Raw genomic sequence first — 23154 nt, 5'->3', positions numbered from 1 at the left:
CTTCAGCTTCTTCAGCATTACTGGTCAGGGCATAGACTTGGATTACTGTGACACTGAATGCTTTGCTTTGGAAATGAACAGAGATGATTCTGTCACTTTTGAGACTGCATCCAAGTACTGCATTTCGAACTCTTTTGTTGACTATGATGGCTACTCCATTTCTTCTTAGGGATTATTGCCCACAGTAGTAGATATACTACTCTGAGTATAAATTCATCTGAGTTAAATTCACCCTTTCCAGTCCATTTTATTTTATTTTATTGGAGGCAAATTACTCCAGTCCATTTTAGTTCACTGATTCCTAAAACGTGCGATGCTCACTCTTGCCATCTCATGTTTGACCTCTTCCAATTTGCCTTGATTCACGGACCTAACATTCCAGGTTCCTATGCAATACTGCTCCTTACAGCATTGGACTTTACTTCCATCATCAGTCTCATCCACAACTGGATGTTGTTTTTACTTTGGCTCCATCTCTTCATTCTTTCTGGAGTTATTTCTCCACCGATCTCCAGTAGCATACTGTCTCTAAATACGTATATTTTGCCAATATCACTCCACCAACATATAAGCTCCCCAGGGGCCAAGATTTGGTCGGTTTAGTCTATTAATACATCCTCAGTGCTCAATAAATACTTGACTGAATAAATACATTTAATCATTACTAGACATATTTATTATGAGATGAAACATATTAAAGGCTCTTAAGAGCATGGAGTAAGGAAAAGAAGCCAGCAGAGTTCACACCGCTTCCTCTAGAAAGCCACTCTAACCCCATTCAGTCTATACTAGGTATGCCTTCTATGTGCTCCAAATGCTCCCTGAAATTCCCCTTTCCAGAACTTGTCATACTGTATGGTAATGATCTGTTTATATATCTGTCTCCTCCACCAAAACTCTAAGTCCCATAAGAAACCAAAGCTTGGTGCCCATCTGAGTAACTGCACATCAAGCACTGGGTAATACCTTCTTGCACATCCAATAAGTAGGATCTGTTGTCAAATGTCCCTGTTAAAAAGCAGAAGAATACACTTAAAAGCCTTAGGGCCTCTCGACATCATTCTTTCCTCTGGTATCTGGAAAGACAGGAAGGGCCAATAGCTGTAAGAAAAGATAAACAGTCAGGAAATAGTTAAGTACAGACACAAAGAAAGTGGGTGAGCAACAGTTCCATTGTTTTGGCTAAAAGAGAACAGGCAAAATTCTCATGTTTTCAAAAAGTATTTAATATTTTTTAAGAGGTAATCTTTTTAAAAAATTTTATTGGAGTATAGTTTCTTTACTATGTTGTATTGGTTTCTGCTGTAGAGCAAAGTGAATCAGCTATACGTATATATATCCCCTTTTCTGGATTTCCTTCCCATTTAGGCCACCACAGAGGACTGAGTAGAGTTTCCTGTGCTATATAGTAGACTCTCATTTGTTATCTAGTTTATACATAGTATCAATAGTGTGTATATGTCAATCCCAATCTCCCAATTTATCCCATCCCTCCTTTCCGCATCTGGATTCATACTCTATGTCAGTTCTCTATGTCTGTGTTTCTATTTCTGCTTTGCAAATAGGTTCATCTGTACCATTTTTCTAGATTTCACATATATGTGTTACTATACAATATTTGTTTTACTGACTTACTTGACTTTGTATGACAGTTTATAGGACCATCCATGTCTATGCAAAATGGCATTTTTATAAGAAGTATTTATATTATCTGAAAAGCACTCCACTACTGAATTATCTTAACAGCTGAAAATAGAGAATAACAAACTAATCTAGAAAAAGTTAAGAAAATCAAAATAATTACATAGAAAAGCGATGTGCCTCAATAGATAATGGATTTCTCAAGGGGGAAGGGAGGGGCTGTTAGAGTTACAAAAGTTCATTAACAAAACTATTTTTCTAATTTTACAACCAACTTTAAGAGGAAAAATTATTCTTAGTATGTGTATTCATAGATAGTAGAAATATAATTGCTAAACAGCCTTGGATAGTTTTTTTTTTTTTTAATTTCCAATAGATACCTATAATATATCCATAGTCTTTTATGAAGAGATCATGGTTATATCTTAGCCTTAAAATAAATTCATTTATTTAGTAATAATTTTGGGGCTGGAAGAAGTTGTATCACACATACACATAGACACACATACACTTAAGCACCAAATTTATCATAAATGGTTTTGACTTGGCTTATAACCTCAGTAGTTCAGAGGCACACAGAAATATCTTATCTCATCTTGTCCTAAGAAGTAGCACTGGCTGTTGCCTACATGCATATTACCCAAGCACATCACAAAGGGAGAGACTCAGGACTTTGGAAAAAAGGCCTCCTCAGCTTGCCTGTCTTCAGCAAGAACTGTGTACATCCTATTTTGCTTTCAGTAACATGCTAGTGCATTCAGCATTGGGCATCCCTTTCCTCTTCTGCTTAATTAAAAAATGCAATTTGACCAATTTGAAATGCATTATAAGCATTTCAGTTCCTAAGAAATTCAGTTCCTAAGAAACCTGCCTTTTTTTTTTTTTAATTCCTTTCTCATTGCATAATTTTGCAAAATAACTCCCAACCAGAAAATGACTTCAACCTGCTGCCTGAACTGTACATTTGTTCACTTGTGCAAGGAGAAAACTGAGCTAAGTCAAGTGAGATACATGTGCATGGTTCTAGAAGGATCATTTTAGAACAGCTTCAAAACAGACTCTAATTCAAAACTGCCTGTCACTTAGACCCACGTGGAGAAGTTACCAGCCTCACAAAATGTGATCGAGTAACTGAGTTGTGTCAGTGGTGGAAGTGCTGCAGCCACCATGGCTTCCTTGCTGGGAGAGGGAGGAGGAGATGGAGGAGGAACAGTTTATCAGAAATAACTTCAGGGAGGATGCCATCAAAGTGGACCTACAAAGCCCACAGGCTATTGACTGCAGATCTGGCAAGGCTGCAGGCCATTCTCATTGCAGGCAGGGCACCGCAGGGCCCGATAGGACTCCTTAAATCTGTTGGCCAGCATCGAGAACTTGCTTCCGTGGCACAGAGAGCAGGTGGCACTGCCTGACCCTCGGCAGTGGAAACAGTTCTCCTCGGGATGCTCCCCTTCCTGCAAGAGACAGGCCAGGGTTACATTACAGCAGCAGTTTCAATCCATTGTTCACACACAAGTCAACACAGCCCTGGGAACCCGCAAAAGGTTGGGTCAGTCTTAAAGCAAAATGCTTCCCATAAATGCCAGTGAGGGGAACTGGCCAGGGGCACAGAACAATCACGGCACTTTATCAGAGATTAACCCAGAAGACCTCTCTAAGACTGCAGCCCCAGCCACAAGGCCATGCACTCCCCAAAGGGACCTTCATCTCTCTTGTCACTATCTGACATGTTAAGCCTGTGTCTGTAAGGGAAGGACTTCTTGTTCCTCATTGCCAAACAGAGGATACCTGTAGAACTCCTAGAAGGTGCCAAGCACTGTTCTGAACCCAGGCTCTCGGTAGTAAAGGTGCAGAGTCCTAACCACTGGACAGACAGGGAATTCCCTGGGCACTGTTGTTCTAAGAGTTCCATCAACAACTCATCTAATCCTCACAATACCCCCGTGAGATAATGGAAGTAGTACCATCGCTATATTACAGATGGAAAAAGAGACCCTGAGAAGCTCAGTCGTATGCCAGTGGGCACACAGCTTGAAGAGGAGGAAGCAGGTGTGGATCCTAGAGAGGCAGGCACTTGAGATCATGCTCTGTGGACTCCATATGTTACGCCTCATCACCATCACCGAATAGCAGGTGCCCAAGGTTTTCAAGTGTGCCCAAGTGGATGGATGAGTGAATGCTGCAATCCTTCAGAGCTCAGAGCTGAATTCCAACTGTACTTTATCTTTATTCTATTTGAGAACCATGACAAGGCTCCATGATTAAAGAGCCTTGTTCTGAAGTCATAGCCTGGAGCTGAGGCCTGCCTCTGACATCAACTGTGCACCTTGGACAGTTCCCTTAACCACCCTAAATCTGTTTCTTTACCTGTGATCTGTGGCAAGAATATACAGGAGAATTATACAAAAAAGATCTTAATGACCTGGATAACCACAATGGTGTGATCAATCACCTAGAGCCAGACATCCTGAAGTGTAAAGTCTAGTGAGCCTTAGGACACATTACTATGAACAAAGCTAGTAGAGGTGATGGAGTTCCAGCTGAACTACTTCAAATCCTAGAAGATGATGCTGTTAAAGTGCTGCACTCTGCATGTCAGCAAATTTAGAAAACTCAGCAGTGGCCATAGGACTAGGAAAGGTCAGTTTTCATTCCAATACCCAAAAAAGGCAGTCCCAAAGAATAAACTACTATACAATGGCACTCATTTCACATGCTAGCAAGGTAGTACTCAAAATCCTTCAAGCTAGGCTTCAACAGTATGTGAACTGAGAACTTCCAGATGTACAAGCTGGATTTAGAAAACGCAGAGGAACCAAAGATCAAATTGCCAACATCTGTTGGATCATAGAAAAGCAAGGGAATTCCAGAAAACCATCTATTTCTGCTTCATTGACTACACTAAACTTTTGACTGTGTGAATCACAACAAATTGTGGAAAATTCTTAAAGAAAAGGTATACATACAACCTTACCTGCCTCCTGAGAAATCAGTATGCAGGTCAAGAAGCAACAGTTAGAACCAGACATGGAACAATGAACTGGTTCAAAATTGGGAAAGGAGTATGCCAATGCTATATATTGTCACCCTTCTTGTTTAACTTATATGCAGAATACGTCATGTAAAATGCTGGGCTGGATGAATCACAAGCTGGAATTGGGATTGCCAGGAGAAATACCAACAATGTCATATATGCAGATGATACCAAAAGCAGAAAGTGAAGAGGAACTAAAGAGCCTCTTGATGAGGGTGAAAGAGGAAGTGAAAGAGCTGGCTTGAAACTCAGCATTCAAAAAACTAAGATCATGGCATCCGATCTCATCACTTCATGGCAAATAGATGGGGAAGCAATGGAAACAATGACATATTTTATTTTCTTTGGCTCCAAAATCACTGTGGATGGTGACTGCAGCCATGGAATTAAAAGACACTTGCTCCTTGGAAGAAAAGCTATGACAAAAACCTAAACAGCATATTTAAAAAGCAGAGATATCACTTTGCCAACAAAGGTCCATCTAGTCAAATATATGGTTTTTCCAGTAGTCATGTATGAATGTGAGAGTTGGATCATAAAGAAGTTTGAGTGCCAAAGAACTGATGCTTTTGAACTGTAGTGCTGGAGAAGACTCTTAAGAGTCCCTTGGACAGCAAGGAGATCTAACCAATCAATCCTAAAGGAAATAAATCCTGAATATTCACTGGAAAGACTAATGCTGAAGCTCCAATACTTTGACCACCTGATGTGAAAAGCCAACTCATTGGAAAAGACCCTGATGCTGGGAAAAATTGAGGGCTTGAGAAGAAGGGGATGACAGAGGACGAGATGTTTAGATAGCATCACGGACTCGGTGAACATGAGCTTGAGCAAGCTCCAGGAGATAGTAAAGGACAGGGGACCCTGGCATGCTGCAGTCCATGGGGTCACAAAAAGTCGGACATGACTTAGCGAGAGAACAACAACCTCTGATCTTGGCAGGTATTGCTTACTCCTCTGAGTAGCTGGAATATTAAATGAGGCTACGTAAATGCCATAGTATATTATCTGACATAGGATAGGTTCTCCGTTTCTAAAACATGCCAGTAAATCTGAGGCCTTGACTCCCCTCCTCCTAGGGGCACCAGACTGTGTCCCTTGGCTATGGTCATGCTCTTCCCCTAAGAAGCTTGAGGAAACTTGCAATTTTTGCTCTTCCATGCCATGACCATGCACAGACCATTAGCCTTCTAAGAAATAAGGGGCAATACCAGATCAATACCAGGTGGATTCAGCACCAATTCCTGTCTATTTCATCTTTTGAACATCCCTCAAATCCATCCCATTTCCCCTTTTCCATAACTACAATCTTAATCCAGATGCCTATCAATTCTGGCATGAATTCAGCAGAGTCTCTGCCTCTGGTCTTGTGGGATATTCTCCCCCTAGATGTCAATCTCATGAAGCTACTTACAGCTGTGACTGCCACATAGAAACCACCCAAGAAACCTTGTCATGAACACCTGCCCACCAGGTTAACTTCAGGTTAAAACCCAATCTTCCTAACTGATGTACATTTTCAGTTACTTCTTTCATCAGGCTCTCATTCTTGGGTATCTCTCTAGCTGGTCTGGAGGGCCCTTTTCCCACTATCAACCTAGTCATCTCCTGCCTGTTCTCAGATGTTAGCAGCCCTTCCTCCAGGAAGGCTTGCCCACTCATACTTCCAGACCAGGAGTTCCACCCTCCTTTACTGCCCCCAGCCTGGGAGGTCTCACATCCCCCTGAAAGTTCCTGCTGACTAGATAGGAAGTGCTCTGGGCTAGTTCCTTTCTCCATCATTTCCTGAGGCAGCGCAATGCCTGGCACAGTAAAAATAAATAAATAAACAAAACAACAATGTCTGAAGAGCCCTTACTGTTCTTAAATTCCAGGAACTAACAAGAGAGCTGAAGTCCACTGGGTGGCTCAATCAGCTAGCACAGCTTTCTTTGGTAACCCTAGAATAAAAATCATCTCTGAAAAGGGAGGCCTAAGTTCTGAAAATAGCCCCATCGCACTGCAAAGTGCCTAAGAAGATATTGAGTTTTTTTATTCTAGATGTAGGGAATGGAAGTGGTTATTCAGCTGACAAAAATCCCAAATGATATACAAGCACCCTTTATAATACTTTGTTGATTGTTGCCATATTCTGATATATTAACAGTTGGGAAATTTGTTTTCTTCCCTTAAAGTATGCAAAATAAACATTTGTTGCTATCGTTCAGTTGCTAAGGCACGTCCGACACTTTGCGACCCCATGGACTGCACAATACCAGGCTCCTCTGTCTTTCACCATCTCCTGAAGTTTGCTCAAACTCATGCCCATTGAGTTGGTGACACCATCCAACCATCTCACCCTCTGTTACTCCCTTCTCTTCATGCCCTCAACCTTTCCCAGCATCAGGGTCCTTATATATATATCAGGGTCTTATAAATACATCTGCCAAAATTAAATTGCCATGCTCCTATTTTTTTTTCTGCCAAATCCATCATGTTTTTGTTTTGCACTTGATTCCACTGAGATCTATTTATTTATTTTTGGCTGTGCTGAGCAGCATGCAGGATCTTAGTTCCTTGAGCAGGGATCAAACCCATGTCTCCTGAATCTTAACCACTGGACTGCCAGGGAAGTCCTGTGATCTCAGTGAGATTTTAATGATATAAGTCAATGTTGTCAAAGAAAATACAGTAAAATCCTACCATAATGCTATACATGCAATCCAAAAATTCATTTGGATAGAATGCCAGGGTAAAAGATTAACTAAATGACTTGGTGAGCAAGTCATAAAGAACAAGAACAAATCTCAGTCAAATCTCATCTTATGTCACTGGTTATACGACGCATTGCTAAAGGTTTCACTGGAGTTTCCACTCAGCCTTGTTACCACACTTCTTCCAACTGTTTCCTCTCCATATCCTTTTTAATTATTCAGTTAATTCAACAGGTATTTATTCAGCCTCTGCTCTACACTAGACATGCATGATAGCATCTGTCTACCATTCTCAATATTTTAAAAAATTCTCCACAGAAAATATTTAGTAAAAGAACATACAGCATAGCTGCACAGCATAGCTTCGGGTCTAGAACCCACAAACCTACCCAAACCATCTCTCACTAGCTCCATGACCAAGAAAACGGCTTTCATCAGAGACTCAGCCTTTATGATGGGAATCAGAGCCAATCTGGGGGTTGATAAGCAGAGTGATTAAGACCAGATGGACCCGAGTTTGACTACTGACTCTGGTGACCTCTGGCCAGTTACTCAGTTTCTCTGAGACCTTATTTCCCCAGCAGCAGAATGAGACTACAGATAATAACTACCAGAGTCCTTAAGAGAATGAAATGGACTATTGCATGGGCATGACGCCTGACTAACATGAACCCTCAAAAAACGGCAGGAAGTCCCTGGTGATGCAGTGGATAAGAATCTGCCTAACAGTGCAAGGGGACACAGGTTCAATTCCTGGTCTAGGAATATTCCACATGCCACAGAGCAAGTGATCCCGTGTGCCACAACTTCCGAGCCTTAGCTTTAGAGCCCATGAGCCATAACTACTGAGACTGCACTCTAGAGCCTGAGCGCGGCCACTACTGAAGCCTGTGTGCCTAGAGCCTGTGCTCTGCAACAAGAGAAGCCTCTCCAGTGAGAAGTTTGAGCATCGCAGTGAAGAGTAGCCCCTGCTTGTCGCAGCTAAAGCCCACACAAAGAAATGAAGACACAGAGCAGTCAAAAATAAATAAATAAATTTTTTAAATTATTTTAAAATTTTGTATTAAAATGGCAGCTATTACTATTATCATTTTGTTTCAAAGGTAAGATCACATAAAACCTAAAGAAGTCCAGATGACTTATGGTCTCAAACCCACTGATTACAAGGCCAGATTTTTCCTCTTCTACTTTTCCCTGTGGTTCAATTCAATTATTCTTCTCCTTTCCCTTTGTAGTTAATATAGAGGTTCAAGTTCAGCCTGGCTTTTAGCCTGGTCCTGCTCTTTCATCAAGGAAGACCCTACTGTCTCCCTGTTCCATATAATACAACAAAGAGTCTCTTGGTCAGAATGGGCTCCTTGATGTTCTCTGACCCTGTATTTTAGAATAAAAGTTGTCTGGGCATTTACTGCATGAGAGATGGGGCAAACAAATAACAATTTAAAACAGAGCTTAGAGGACAGGCAAGTGAAGTACAACTTTTCATGGGAACTTTTTGCTACACATCTCTGTCCTAGTTTATGGCATTAGAGCCAAAAAAAATACATAGTTCTCTCCAGATTGAATTTAAAGGTAATTGTCATGGCAGGCCTGTTGTTGCTTTTTCATTCAGGCCTGCAGTGTGACCTGCATTTCTAGTCCTCTTCTGAAAATACATGCTCTTACAAGTTACAATATGGTATGGAAAAAGAATAGAATTAATGAATTTCAAAGTGGGATGGCGATGCTTAGTATCACAAAGTTAAGCTGTCTGCCTTTCTGCTAGTCTAGGTTCTGAATAGTACTATAGAGAAGGCAAGAGAAGGCAGAATATTTCTTATCATTTGGCACTTGGTTCCAAATTCCACAAATATTTACCTACTATTTACTGAGCACCTAATTAGATGCCAGGCTCTATTATTTTTTTGGCATTGGAACTACTATGTCACATCTGACATAAGCATTCTCCCTGCCCTCACAGAGACCAAATCCTAGTGAGTAAGAGCAAGCATTAACCAAACAATCACACAAATAAATGTAAGATTACAAATGTGGGGGTGGGGAGCACAGGGACTTGAGGAGTCCATCCTCGTGGATTTTCATCCTCATGGAAGCCAGGAGAAGTCTCTCTGAAGAAGTAATGCCTCCACCGAGATCTCAAGGGGCTGTGGACAAGGAGGTAGGGAATCCGGAGAATATTCTAGGAACAAGGAAGTAGGCTCTGGTAGGAAAGAACAAAGAGCATCTGAGGGGTGAGCAGATGGGCAGTGGGTCTGGGGCACAGATCTGTTTAAGTCATGAGGCTGAAGAAGGCAAGTCCACAGTGCTTTCTAGAACTAGTGAGGAGTTTCAGCTTTATCCCAAGTGGTGAGTGGCCACTGAAAGTTTTGGGTGGGGGGAAAGGGTGAGGAAGGGGGGTCACATGATTATATTTGCATTTCAAATATATCTTATCAAGTATGAGGTCAGGTCTGAAAGAGACAGGAATGGTTGTGAGCAGAACTGGAGTCTGGTCATGGCCTTCTCCTTCCTGTCCCCTAAACCCTCCCAGGGTGGGGACATCACTCAAGTGTGAGGAAGCCTCTGGCCCATTTTGTCATGCTAACCTATGGGAGGTTCAGCTTCAAGTTCCAAGAGATAGACTCTAGAGGGGGAAAATTCATTGCTGCTGTTTTCTAAGCCTTGACTCTCTTTGCTTACATTCACCAAAATTGCGTTTCCCACTCTCAACTTCACACTGTGAGCTCCTGAATGTCATCACTGTCCTGCTCGTCTGAGCATTTCTAAGCAATGACTTCTAAGGAGTGCACACCTTTGAAAGGTGTGAGGAGAAAAAAAAACATTTGAACTATTTTTATTTTACTTTTTGAAAAGAATGTAAGAAGCTTTAATAATATTTTCAAAAGAAAATGTGATATCCATTTTTAATAAACAAGGTGACACCAGCACCCTCACTAGGTTGGGCTTAACTTAACAAATGTAGCGCCCCAGAGACCCTGTTGCATGCATAATGTAGAGTTCTCTCACTTTACATAAAGTGACAATGACAACCCTGCTCTTTCACTCACTTCCAGCATGTTACAACATGTTGTGGTTCACGAATTTCTGCTCTAGTGGACTTACAGATGCTATTGCTAAGTTTTAACTAACCTAATCTCCATGAGAGAGTGCCTGAAGAGCTGTGGATAGAGGTTCATGATTTTGTACAGGAGGCAGTGATCTAGATCTAGACCATCCCTGAGAAAAAGAAATACAAAAAGGTGGAATGGTTGTCTGAGGAGGCCTTACAAATAGCTGAGAAAAGAAGAGAAGCTAAAGGCAAAGGAGAAAAGGAAAGATATACTCATTTGTATGCAGAGTTCCAAAGAATAGCAAGGAGAGATAAGAAAACTTTTTTCAGTGATCAACGCAAAGAAATAGAGGAAAACAACAGAATGGGAAAGACTAGAGATCTCCTCAAGAAAATTAGAGATACCAAGGGAACAAATCATGCAAAGATGGGCACAATAAAGGACAGAAATGGAATGGACCTAACAGAAGCAGAAGATATTAAGAAGAGGTGGCAAGAGTACATAGAAGAACTATACAAAAAATATCTTCACAACCCAGATAATCACGATGGTGTGATCACTCACCTAGAGCCAGACATCCTGGAATGTCAAGTCAAGTGTGCCTTAGGAAGCATCACTACAAACAAAACCAGTGAGGGTTATGGAATTCCAGTTGAGCTATTTCAAATCCTAAAAGATGATGCTATGAAAGTGCTGCACTCAATATGCCAGCAAATTTGGAAAACAGTGGCCACATCAGTGGCCACAGGACTGGAAAAGGTCAGTTTTCATTCCAATCCCAAAGAAAGGCAATGTCAAAGAATGTTCAAACTACTGCACAATTGCACTCACCTCATCTCAGTAGCCATCATGGTCAACAAAAGAGTCTGAAAGGCAGTACTTGGACGCAATCTTAAAAACGACAGAATGATTTCTGTTCGTTTCCAAGGCAAACCATTCAATATTACAGTAATTCAAGTCTATGCTCCAACCAGTAATGCTGAAGAAGCCGAAGTTGAACTGTTCTATGAAGACCTACAAGACCTTTTAGAACTAACACCCAAAAAAGATGTCCTTTTCATTATAGGAGACTGGAATGCAAAAGTAGGAAGTCAAAAACACCTGGAGTAACAGGCAAATTTGGCCTTGGAGCACAAAATGAAGTAGGGCAAAGGCTAATAGAGTTTTGCCACGACAACGCACTGGTCATAGCAAACACCCTCTTCCAACAACACAAGAGAAGACTCTACACATGGACATCACCAGATGGTCAACACCGAAATCAGATTGATTATATTCTTTGCAGCCAAAGATGGAGAAGCTCTATACAGTTAGCAAAAACAAGACCAGGAGCTGACTGTGGCTCAGATCATGAACTCCTTATTGCCAAACTCAGACTTAAATTGAAGAAAATAGGGAAAACCACTAGACCATTCAGATATGACCTAAATCAAATCCCTTATGATTATACAGTGGAAGTAACAAATAGATTTAAGGGTCTAGATCTGATAGATAGAGTGCCTGATGAACTCTGGACGGAGGTTCGTGACATTGTACAGGAGACAGGGACCAAGACCATCCCCATGGAAAAGAAATGCAAAAAAGCAAAATGGCTGTCTGAGGAGGCCTTACAAATAGCTGTGAAAAGAAGAGAAGTGAAAAGCAAAGGAGAAAAGGAAAGATATAAGCATCTGAATGCAGAGTTCCAAAGAATAGCAAGGAGAGATAAGAAAGCCTTCCTCAGAGATCAATGCAAAGAAATAGAGGAAAACAACAGAATAGGAAAAACAAGAGATCTCTTCAAGAAAATTAGAGATATCAAGGGAACATTTCTTTCAAAGAGGGGCTCGATAAAGGACAGAAATGATATGGACCTAACAGAAGCAGAAGCTATTAAGAAGAGATGGCAAGAATACACAGAAGAACTGTACAAAAAAGAGCTTCACGATGAAGATAATCACAATGGTGTGATCACTTACCTGGAGCCAGACATCTAGGAATGCGAAGTCAAGTGGGCCTTAGAGAGCATCATTACGAACAAAGCTAGTGGAGGTGATGGAATTCCAGTTGAGCTATTTCAAATCCTGAAAGATGATGCTGTGAAAGTGCTGCACTCAATATGCCAGCAAATTTGGAAAACTCAGCAGTGGCTACAGGACTGGAAAAGGTCAGTCTTCATTCCAATCCCAAAGAAAGGGAATGCCAAAGAATGCTCAAACTACCGCACAATTGTACTCATCTCACACGCTAGTAAAGTCATGCTCAAAATTCTCCAAGCCAGGCTTCAGCAATATGTGAACCATGAACTTCCAGATGTTCAAGCAGGTTTTAGAAAAGGCAGAGGAACCAGAGATCAAATTGCCAACATCCGCTGGATCATGGAGAAAGCAAGAGAGTTCCAGAAAACATCTATTTCTGCTTCATTGACTATGCCAAAGCCTTTGACTGTGTGGATCACAATAAACTGTAGAAAATTCTGAAAGAGATGGGAATATCAGACCACCTGACTTGCCTCTTGAGAAACCTGTATGCAGGTCAGGAAGCAACAGTTAGAACTGGACATGGAACAACAGACTGGTTCCAAATAGGAAAAGGAGTACGTCAAGGTTGTTTATTGTCACCCTGCTTATTTAACTTATATGCAGAGTACATCATGAGGAACGCTGGGCTGGAAGAAGCACAGGCTGGAATCAAGATTGCTGGCAGAAATATCATTAACCTCAGATATGCAGATGACACCACCCTTATGGCAGAAAGTGAAGAGGAACTCAAAAGCCTCTTGATGAAAGTGAAAGAGGAGAGTGAAAAAGTTGGCTTGAAGCTCAACATTCAGAAAACTAAGATCATGGCATCTGGTCCCATCACTTCATGGGAAATAGATGGGGAAACAGTGGAAACAGTGTCAGACTTTATTTTTGGGGACTCCAAAATCACCGCAGATGCTGATTGCAGCCATGAAATTAAAAGACGCTTACTCCTTGGAAGGAAAGTTATGACCAACCTAGATAGCATATTAAAAAGCAGAGGCATTACTTTGCCAACCAAGGTCCGTCTAGTCAAGGCTATGGTTTTTCCCATGGTAATGTATGGATGTGAGAGTTGGACTGTGAAGTAAGCTGATCACCAAAGAATTGATGCTTTTGAACTGTGGTGCTGGAGAAGACTCTTGAGAGTCCCTTGGACTGCAAGGACATCCAACCAGTCATTCTAAAGAAGATCAATCCTGGGTGTTCATTGGAAGGACTGATGCTAAAGCTGAAACTGCAATACTTTGGCCACCTCATGCAACGAGTTGACTCACTGGAAAAGACTCTGATGCTGGGAAGGATTGGGGGCGGGAGGAGAAGGAGAGACAGAGAATGAGATGGCTGGATCGCATCACCGACTCGATGGACATGAGCTTGAGTGAACTCCAGGAGTTGGTGATATACAGGGAGGCCTGGCGTGCTGTGACTCATGAGGTCACAAACAGTCGGACAAGACTGAGCGACTGAACTGAACTGAACTGAACCTACCTCCTGAGAAATCTGTATGCAGGTCAAGAAGAAACAGTTAGAACCAGACATGGAAAAATGAACCAATTCCAAATTAGGAAAGGTGTATGTCAAGGCTGTATATTGTCACCCTGCTTATTTAACTTATATCAGAGTACATCATGAGAAACACTGGGCTGGATGAAACACAAGCTGGAATTAAGATTGCCAGGAGAAATATCAATAACTTCAGATTCGCAAATGACACCACCCTTATGGCAAAAAGCGAGGAGGAACTAAAGAGCCCTTTGATGAAAGCGAAAGAGGAGAGTGAAAAAGTTGGCTTAAAACTCAACATTCAAAAACTTAAGATCATGGCATCCGGTCCCATCACTTCATGGCAAATAGATGGGGAAACAGTGGAAACAGTGAGAGACTTCATCTTCTTGGGCTCCAAAATCACTGCAGATGGTGAGTGCAGCCATGAAATTAAAAGACACTTGCTCTTTGGAAGAAAAGCTATGACCAACCTAGACAGCATATTATAAAGCAGAGACATTACTTTACCAACAAAGGTCTGTCTAGTCAAAGCTATGGTTTTTCCAGTAGTCATGTATGAATGTGAGAGTTGGACTATAAAGAAAGCTGAGCACTGAAGAATTGATGCTTTTGAAGTGTGGTGTTGGAGAAGGCTCTTAAGAGTCCCTTGGACTGCAAGGAGACCAAACCAGTCAATTCCAAAGGAAATCAGTCCTGAATGTTCATTGGAAGGACTGATGCTAAAAGCTGAAGCTCCAATAATTTGGTCACCTGATGCAAAGAACTCCTTGGGAAAGATCCTGATGCTGTGAAGGATTGAAGGCAGGAGGAGAAGGGGACAACAGAGGATGAGATGGTTGGATGGCATCACCGACTTGATGGATGTGAGTTTGAGCAAGCTCCGGGAGCTGGTGATGAACAGGGAAGCCTGGTGTGCTGCAGTCCACAGAGTCTCAAAGAGTTGGACACAGCTCAGCAACAGAACTGAACTGAATCTCCATGAAATCTAAAGACAAGTAGCTTTGTTAGATTTCTTCAGGGAAACTGTGGGTTTAGTATTAACCAATAATAGAAGCACAAACAAACCCATAAGAAAAGGACAGAGGTAATTTTTTTCTTCCATGTCTAGAACAGGCTGCTCTAAGCCGCACTACAAAGTGAAAACAATAAACACCTAATCAGATCTTTAAAGAAATCATTCAAAATAATTCAAATTGTATTTGCAATATGGACTTGTAACTATTATTGCTAACAAATAAGATAAAACACTAAAATAAAAGAAAGTTAAAATTCCTCAATATCATTACCATTTAGACATCTTAGGTATTCATATTCAACCATACATTAAAGAGTACACAATCAAAACAATTTGGAGACCACAGCTATAGGGCCAGCCCTGCACAGAGCAGTGAACTGTGGGGACACACCTGTGGGTACTGGTTATGGGGGAAGGTGCCTTCCATCTCTGGCAAAGGACCATGGTTCTGGTGTGCACAGATTTCTTCTTTGCTCATCAGAGACTCTTCCTCGGCCTCCTCTTCCTTTTGGAGCATTTTCCTCATGAAATCTCTCTTGTCCATTGGAGTTCGAATGATTTTCAGGTTATTCGTGTAGATGATTATCTTTCCAAAATCTATAATAGGTGGGGACTAGAGACATGAAAAGTGAGATTGGTGATGCCCCAGTCACCAAATACAGGGCTGCAGAACCCCTTCAACATCCCAGGAAAGAGATACACCATCCATCCAGCACTTGGGGTCCCATCACAACCCCAAACTACAATTCATTCCCTGGATTCTCTGTTCTATCTGAAAACCCTGAATGCTGCTGCCAAGTCACTTCAGTCGTGTCCGACTCTGTGTGACCCCATAGACGGAAGCCCACCAGGCTCCCCCATCCCTGGGATTCTCCAGGCAAGAACACCGGAGTGGGTTGCCATTTCCTTCTCCAATGTGTGAAAGTGAAAAGTGAAAGTGAAGTCGCTCAGTCGTGTCCGACCCTTAGCAACCCCATGGACTGCAGCCCACCAGGCTCCTCCATCCATGGGATTTTCTAGGCAAGACTGGAGTGGCTTGCCATTGCCTTCTTCGGAAAACCCTGAATACCAGCTTCTTATTTCCTGTTGATGGTAACAAATCAAAGCTGAACTAATCACATGACTACAATGTAAGGCTCTGCAGGACAAGGTCCTGAGCTTCTATTCCTACTACATACCATGGGAGCTGGTGCAGGGCTGGGCAGAGTGAGAGATTTATGCATATATAGGAATGCTTTTAAAAAATAAATCTCTCAGAAACCAAATTATTAGTTATGCTTCTTAAAAAATTTACTGGTTTATATAATTAATTAGGGATACATTTTAAGTTCTAACTTTTTTTGTTTATTGTATAATACATCATTTGAAAATACCAAGGAAATATCCTTTTGTTTTTAATGATGCATGAGCGGAAGTAATGCTAGCTGGCAGTATTTGATTGTACGAAATCAATAAATTGAATTTTTTTAATAAATAAATCTCTCTCCAAAATTTTATGCATAAGTAATAATGTGTGTGTTAGCCACTCAGTCATGTCGGACTCTTTGCAATCCCATAGATTGTAGCCCGCCATGCTCCTCTGTCCATGAAATTCTCCAGGCAAGAATACTGGAGTGGTTTGCCATTCCCTTCTCCAGAGGATCTTCCCAACAAGGGATTGAAACTGGGTCTCCTGCACTGCAGACAGATTCTTTACTGTCTAAGCCACCTGGGAAGTCCTACAAGTAATAATAGTAGATACAATTTATTGAATTTATTATTATTATAGTGGATAGCATTTATTGAACATCAGGCATCATGCTAAGCATTTTACAGACATTACCTCACTTCCCTCCCAAACATCCCTATGATACTGATGCAATGATTTCTATACATTTTACAGAAGAGACTGAGGCCCAGTGAGGTTAAGAGCTTTCCAAAGTTGCAGAGTTATTCAGGGTTTGTGGCTGGAATTTAAACTCAAGTCTGCCTCACTCTAAGGTCCATATTCTTAGCACCTACACTATACTATTCACAAACACCCCCTCAACCAATTAAGATTATACATATATATGTTGTGTGTATATTCATTATTCATATATGATAAACATTTTTATGTCAATAAAAATACTGTGTGTACGTGTTCAGTCGTGTCCAATTCTCTGAGATCCCAAGGACTATAGCCCACCAGGCTCCTCTGTCCATGGGATTTCCCAGGCAAGTATACTGGAGTGGGTTGTCATTTCCCTCTCAAGGGAATATTCCTGACCCAGGGATTGAACCTGCATCTCCTGCACCTCCTACATTGGAAGGTGCATTCTTTATCAACTGCACCACCTGGGAAGCCTGCAGCATCATTATTAATAGCTTATGTTCCCTTGTATAGATTTATCATGTGTTACTCCATCATTTGCTGAGAAACAACTCGGACAATTTTACAGTGCGGTAGAGGAGTCCGGGCAGGCAATGTTTAGACATCAGTTAGCTAAGAACACATACGTCTTCACAGATAGCTTAGAGGGGAAACAACACCGTATCCCAATCCCACTGTCCACCAATTGTGAGACACAGGAGAGCCATTTGGTCTCTCAGGACCTCAGTGTTCTCATGCAAAAGGGGTGACAGCCAAATGGTGGGCACAGCCACGAATAAAGTAGTGATTAAAATATACGAATGTTTCCATACTAGCTGATAATCAGGTGCTGTCCTGAGACTCCTGAGCACCTTCCTGTTTCTCAAACTCCTTTCCTGAGGGAGCCTCTCGCACCCCCAAACCCAACTGTATAAACATTAATACTTGGGACCCCAGGTATCAGGACCCTGCCCCAACACTCTCCTGACTTCTGTGCTGACCTCAGTGTTCCTGTGGTTAAGTGTTTTAACTCTCATCCCTGAGGCTAATTATATCAACGTCTAAGGGTGAGGGCGCAATGAAAAATATGTTAAACAGAGTGTGCAAAAGCTGAAGATACTATGCAAATGATGAGTATTTTTACTGCAGTTAGTATTAATCATGCTACATAGCTACGTTCCCCAACATGAAATGCTTTGCCCTGCTTTTACAGAACAATATAAACCAAATCTGTTTAGCTGCCACTAAGCAGTCTCCTATTTAGCCCTCATGCACTCAGTCACAACCTGGCTTGAGCAGGACTTCAATCTTCAGGTCCTCTTCCTTGAAACACCCACAGAGTTTTCAATAATTATTAATGAAGCCACAAGCTTCCTACCTGGCCCTGTATCCTCTCCCTCTCGTCAAGGGATCATGTGGCAGCTTCCATTTCCTATTGTTTGATGCATACTGGGCTCCTGTTTCACACCCTGGACTATCAGTTTCTGAGCATCAGAAGATAAAGATGGTGGTACCTTTGGAAGGTTCCATTTCTATTTCCAGTAATAGCTGAAGAGGTTCAGTTACTCGGAAGCTTTTTTCGTACAAAAGGCTAGTTTTTCAAAATTCTTAACATACGAAAAAAAAAAAAAAACTTCACTTATCTGGCCCAACCTCCTGTCTCTCAGCTGGACAGCATCTGAGACACCCAGGACAGTAAATTTATTTTTAATATACTCCCAAGATGGAGGATCCCAAATCACCTTTAAGGTGTGTTTATGTTCCAGTTACCATGAGAGCCAAGTTCTTCCTTGCATCTAAAGAAACTCTCTGGGTGTAACTAAAGTTCACATTATCCAGTTACACTCAAGTGCCTGTAAGGAACACTCACTCTTACAGAGGGCCAGGATAGAGCCAGGACGTTTTTGTTTTATTCCATAATCCCAGAATGGCAACTTATATAAGATTAAGTATTCATAAATACTCTGATGTCAACAGCAATGGGACTAGGATTGCCATTCAAGGAGCACACAACCTTCCACTGCTCTGTGTTTAAATGCAGACATGTCCTGTTGGTACTAGAAACTCAATGTGCTTTGGAGGTGGACAGATCTGAGTTCAAATTCTATTTGACAACTGTGTGAAGTCTGTAAGTTATTTAACCCCCATGAACTTCTGTTTTTCCAATTTTATTGTGAGGACAAAATTGCATAACAGTACAGAAAGTTCATGTGCAATAAATGTTACCTTCCTTCCTCCTCCCTGCCCCTGCTTTTCTGGCTGCTCGGGGTCTTAATTGTGGCATGCAGGATCTTCAGTTGCAGCACGCAAAACCCAGTTCCTTGACCAGAGGTGGAACCCTAGCACCCTGTGTTGCGAGCATGGAGTCTTAGCCCCTGGTTCACAGGGAAGTCCCTCCCTTTCATCTTTTTTAATGACCCTTATACTTAGGGTAAAGTACTCAGTGGTAAAGAATCTCCTGCAATGCAGGAGTCACAGGAGACGTAGGTTCAATCCCTGGGTCAGGAAGATCTCCTGGAGGAGGAAATGACAGCCCCCCTCAGTACCCTTGCCTGGGAAGTCCCATGGACAGAGGAGCCTGGTGGGCTAGCCATGGGGTCACAGAGTTAGACATGACTAAGCATGCACACATACATATACTTCAGTCAGTTTCAAATCCTTAAAATATCTGTTTATAAGATTTTCTCTGTCCATCACGTTAAATTTTAAAAGCCTCAATATTTCCTTAATAAGAACCTGGTCATTATCCCAGTGGTATGTAACACGTACTGAGCACACACAATGTCTGCCAGGCACAATGCTAAGTACTTTCATGTCTTTTATATTTTTAATCATCATAATAATCTTTGCAAGCATGCACTTTTATTATCATAAGGTTAAGTGGCTTGCCCAAGCTCTCAGAGTAAGTGGGCTGGACGGACATCAAGTCCAGGTTTAACTGACATCAGAGCCTTGCTTTTTATGATCATTATTTTATTATGATAAGATATACATAACATAAAATTTACCACTTTAACCTTTTGTAAGGTATAATCCAGGGGCATCAGCACTTATACATTGTTGTGCAACCATCTCCACCACCCATGTCCAGAACTTCTGCTCATTTCCAAACTGAAACTCTGTGCTCATTAAACTCCACATTCTGCCCTCCCTAGCCCATGGCAAGCACCATTCTACTTTCTGTCTTACAAATTTGACTGTGCTGGTGCCTCATACAAGTGGAATCATACAATTATCTTTCTGTGACAGGTGTACTTCACTTAGCATAATGTCTTTAAGATTCATCCATGTTGCAGCATTATTAAAATTTCCTTCCTTTTAAGGCTGAATAATAGTCTATTGTATGTATATACCAAGTTTTGTTTGTTCATTTATCTATTGATTGATATTTGCTTCCACCTGAGGGTAATTGGGCTGCTATGAACACTGGTATACAAATATCTGTTCAAGTTCAGAGCCCTTCTTTTCAATTGCTGTGCTTAACTGCTACCCAATGTTGCTGCAAAGCCAATATTTACTAAGGGTTATTTCACAGTTGGATTCACTATTGAAAAATCATGACTTCCCAGCTCTCATTTCCTTATTTTTCCCAAGCACCGCTTTGATAACCTATTTCAGTGGGTGGAGCTGCAGGAATCCAACCTGACCACTCTCACACCCAGAGATTGGCTAGCAGCAGGATGTCGCGTTTGTTCATGCCACAAAGAAACCAAAGATAACCAGACCAGGCAGAAATCAAACCCTGAAATTTGTCTAGAGAATACTGTATTTAAAACCACTGTACAATGCTGCCAGTAAGACTCAGGTATCTGGTTTTATTAAGTCCGTGCCTAACCATATCTTTACATTAATGCCAAGTGTGACACATGACTGATGAAAGTCAAGCAGTCCAATACTATAAACCATGGACTTATGCTAGGTTTGTATAAACTATGACTTTATAAATTCTAAAACTACAAATGAGACATGGTTAAAAAGAGATACCGTAAGTACAAGACATAACTAAGTACCCAGGACTTAATAATCACTTGAAAAATGGTTAGTATTATAATCATTATCATCACTATTATTAATGGTCTTATTCTCTTAAAAAGAACATTCCATGAGACCAAGAACATAGGGAATTAGAAGACCTAAATTCTTATTCTAACTCTGTACCTAATGACCCTGTAATAGTGGTGAGTCCCTTACAACCTGGAACTCAATTTTCCTCATTTGTAAAATGGAAACAACTCTACATTTTTCACAACCTTTCTCCTCAAGGTTGTGGAGAAGACCCAATGAGGTAGAATGTGATTTTAATGCAGAAGTCACTCCACTAACAAAAGGAATTGTTCATTCCAGTCCCCTTGAATATCAGAAAGAAATCTGGTATTATCTTTGATAAATGTGGACATGCTCATAAGTAAACTTATACTAATGCCAACAAGGCCAGTACATTTGTTTGCTATTGCTATATAACCTGTTTCCTTAGGAAAAGAACAATATAAATGATTAAAGAGTAATGGCCTGAATTTTACACTTTAAAGATGAAAACATATCCTGGTGTGCTATTCATTGATAACCTGGTACGTTATATAATTGCACTTGAGCTTTTTTTCAAGGCATTCATGGTCCTCCTGCAGGCAGATAACATATGCACACCTCCTATTCGTTTGTGGAAATCAGTGAATATGTTCCAGACTCTTCTAGCTTCAAAGGAAATCATGTATGGGCTTTTGATGATCTTTGGTACTGGAGAAAATAACTGAAATTCCCAGATAAAATACATGTTTCTATCTAACTATTAGTTCAAATGTCTTCCACATGTAACATTTCCTCTGGCTGATCTGCTTTTTGCCATTTCTTCCCAGGGTTCCACCTACCCAGGATTCCTGCTAACAAGCAATGGAAAGGCAAAAGAAAGAAAGAAGCATTTTTAAAAAGCAGGCAGCAGGAGGGAGGTAAGAAACAAAGCAAGATATGGATAAATCATAAATTAAATAATTGGCTGGAGTAAAGTGAGCACCTTCAAACACTTAGCTCTTCCAGGAAAAAGAACAACCCATTGCAGCATAATTTTCTAAAACGGCAGTCTGGCAACCTGAAAACTGCTGTATCTCTATTTCATTGACTTACCAAGACATCCCAGCTGAACACCCAGTTACAATTTGTTAACCTGGATGGAATTTGAATACCAGCTACACTTTTTGCACTTTCCAACAAGTAGTCAACAAGAATGTTATTTTTGTCCCAGAAATATTATTCTGATGGCAGCTTTGCATTTGGGGCACCTATAGCTGACTGGGCTTCCCCAGTGGCTCAGCAGTAAAGAGTCTGCCTTCAGTGCAGGAGACGTACAGAAGACGCGCGTTCCATCCCTTTGCCAGGAAGATCCCCTGGAGGAGGTTATGGCTACCACTCTAGTATTCTTGCCTGGAGAAATCCCATGGACAGAGGAGCCTGGTGGGCTACAGTCCATGGAGCCGCAAAAGAGTCAGATATGACTAACTGGCTAAACAACAACAAAAGCTCTGGTTGGTACCCAAGTACAAGCAAGATACAATCTGAAACATTTAGGTGTTTCTCTAACCACATTTTAGTCCTTAAAGCTTACACACCAGGGGCAATACCAACCTTATGGTCATTTGCCTTGTAATCATTGAAGAAAGGCTGGCTGCCTGCCAAGGTGTAGGCACTACCCTCTCGAAACACGCTGATCCTCTGAGCAGTCAGCTTGGGAGAGTACGATTGGGGCTTCGGGACTTCCCCAGATCCGTAAACACCATCCATTGGTTCAAGGGACTCTTGGAGGAAACTGTGAGGGTATTCCTCCTTTGGCGACTCTAATTCCTGCCCATCTTCAAAGACTTGCTTCAACACACGGCCGCTGTAGGAGGAAGAGATTTTAAATCGGACTTTCCGGGGTTTGCCGTCACTCTTCTGGGTCAGTTTCTTCTCAGGGTCCTCCATCAGCAGAAATTTCACCCTGTGGTTTCCAGGCTTCGGTGTAGCAGTGAAACTTGGGGCTCTGAGAAAAAGGCATTTTATTTTCACTCCTCCTGCATATAATTAATTCAAGTTGGTGCTGGGGTGTGCTCGGTTTACAGCAATTGACACCTACACATTAAATATTGATAGGCCTCCATGCAAAGGCAGGCAATTGCAGGTTTATGGAGCAGATGGAGCATAAGACAAGACTGGGTGCCCCCTGAATCCCAAGCTCACCCGTAACTTCACCCCAACCTCAGCTTTTCTTAACGTGAGCATGAGTAGGTTATATAGACTAACAACTAACCAGTTCAGTAGGGATCAGTTAGCAAGGGTCTTGTTATTCTTACCAACAACCAAGACGCTTTACCGTCTGAGCCACCAGGGAAGTGATGATAACTATGAGCA

General features: G+C 41.4%; 1 protein-coding gene across 1 annotated transcript; it reads right to left on the bottom strand.

The window, feature by feature from the left end:
* Positions 1-1542: 1542 nt before the first annotated feature.
* Positions 1543-22743, bottom strand: GRXCR2 (glutaredoxin and cysteine rich domain containing 2). Its single transcript, XM_055430738.2, has 3 exons — positions 22393-22743; positions 15337-15558; positions 1543-3095 (listed from the first exon to the last, which is right to left on the bottom strand). The coding sequence occupies exons 1-3, from the start codon at positions 22726-22728 to the stop codon at positions 2913-2915; spliced, it is 741 nt and encodes a 246-aa protein (XP_055286713.1). The 5' UTR covers positions 22729-22743; the 3' UTR covers positions 1543-2912.
* Positions 22744-23154: the final 411 nt, after the last annotated feature.

This window comes from Moschus berezovskii, chromosome 8, assembly GCF_049115385.1.
Source record: "Moschus berezovskii isolate FMDL1 chromosome 8, NW_MosBer_1.0, whole genome shotgun sequence".
NCBI lineage: Eukaryota > Metazoa > Chordata > Mammalia > Artiodactyla > Moschidae > Moschus > Moschus berezovskii.
This window is presented reverse-complemented; position numbering and strand designations above follow the sequence as displayed.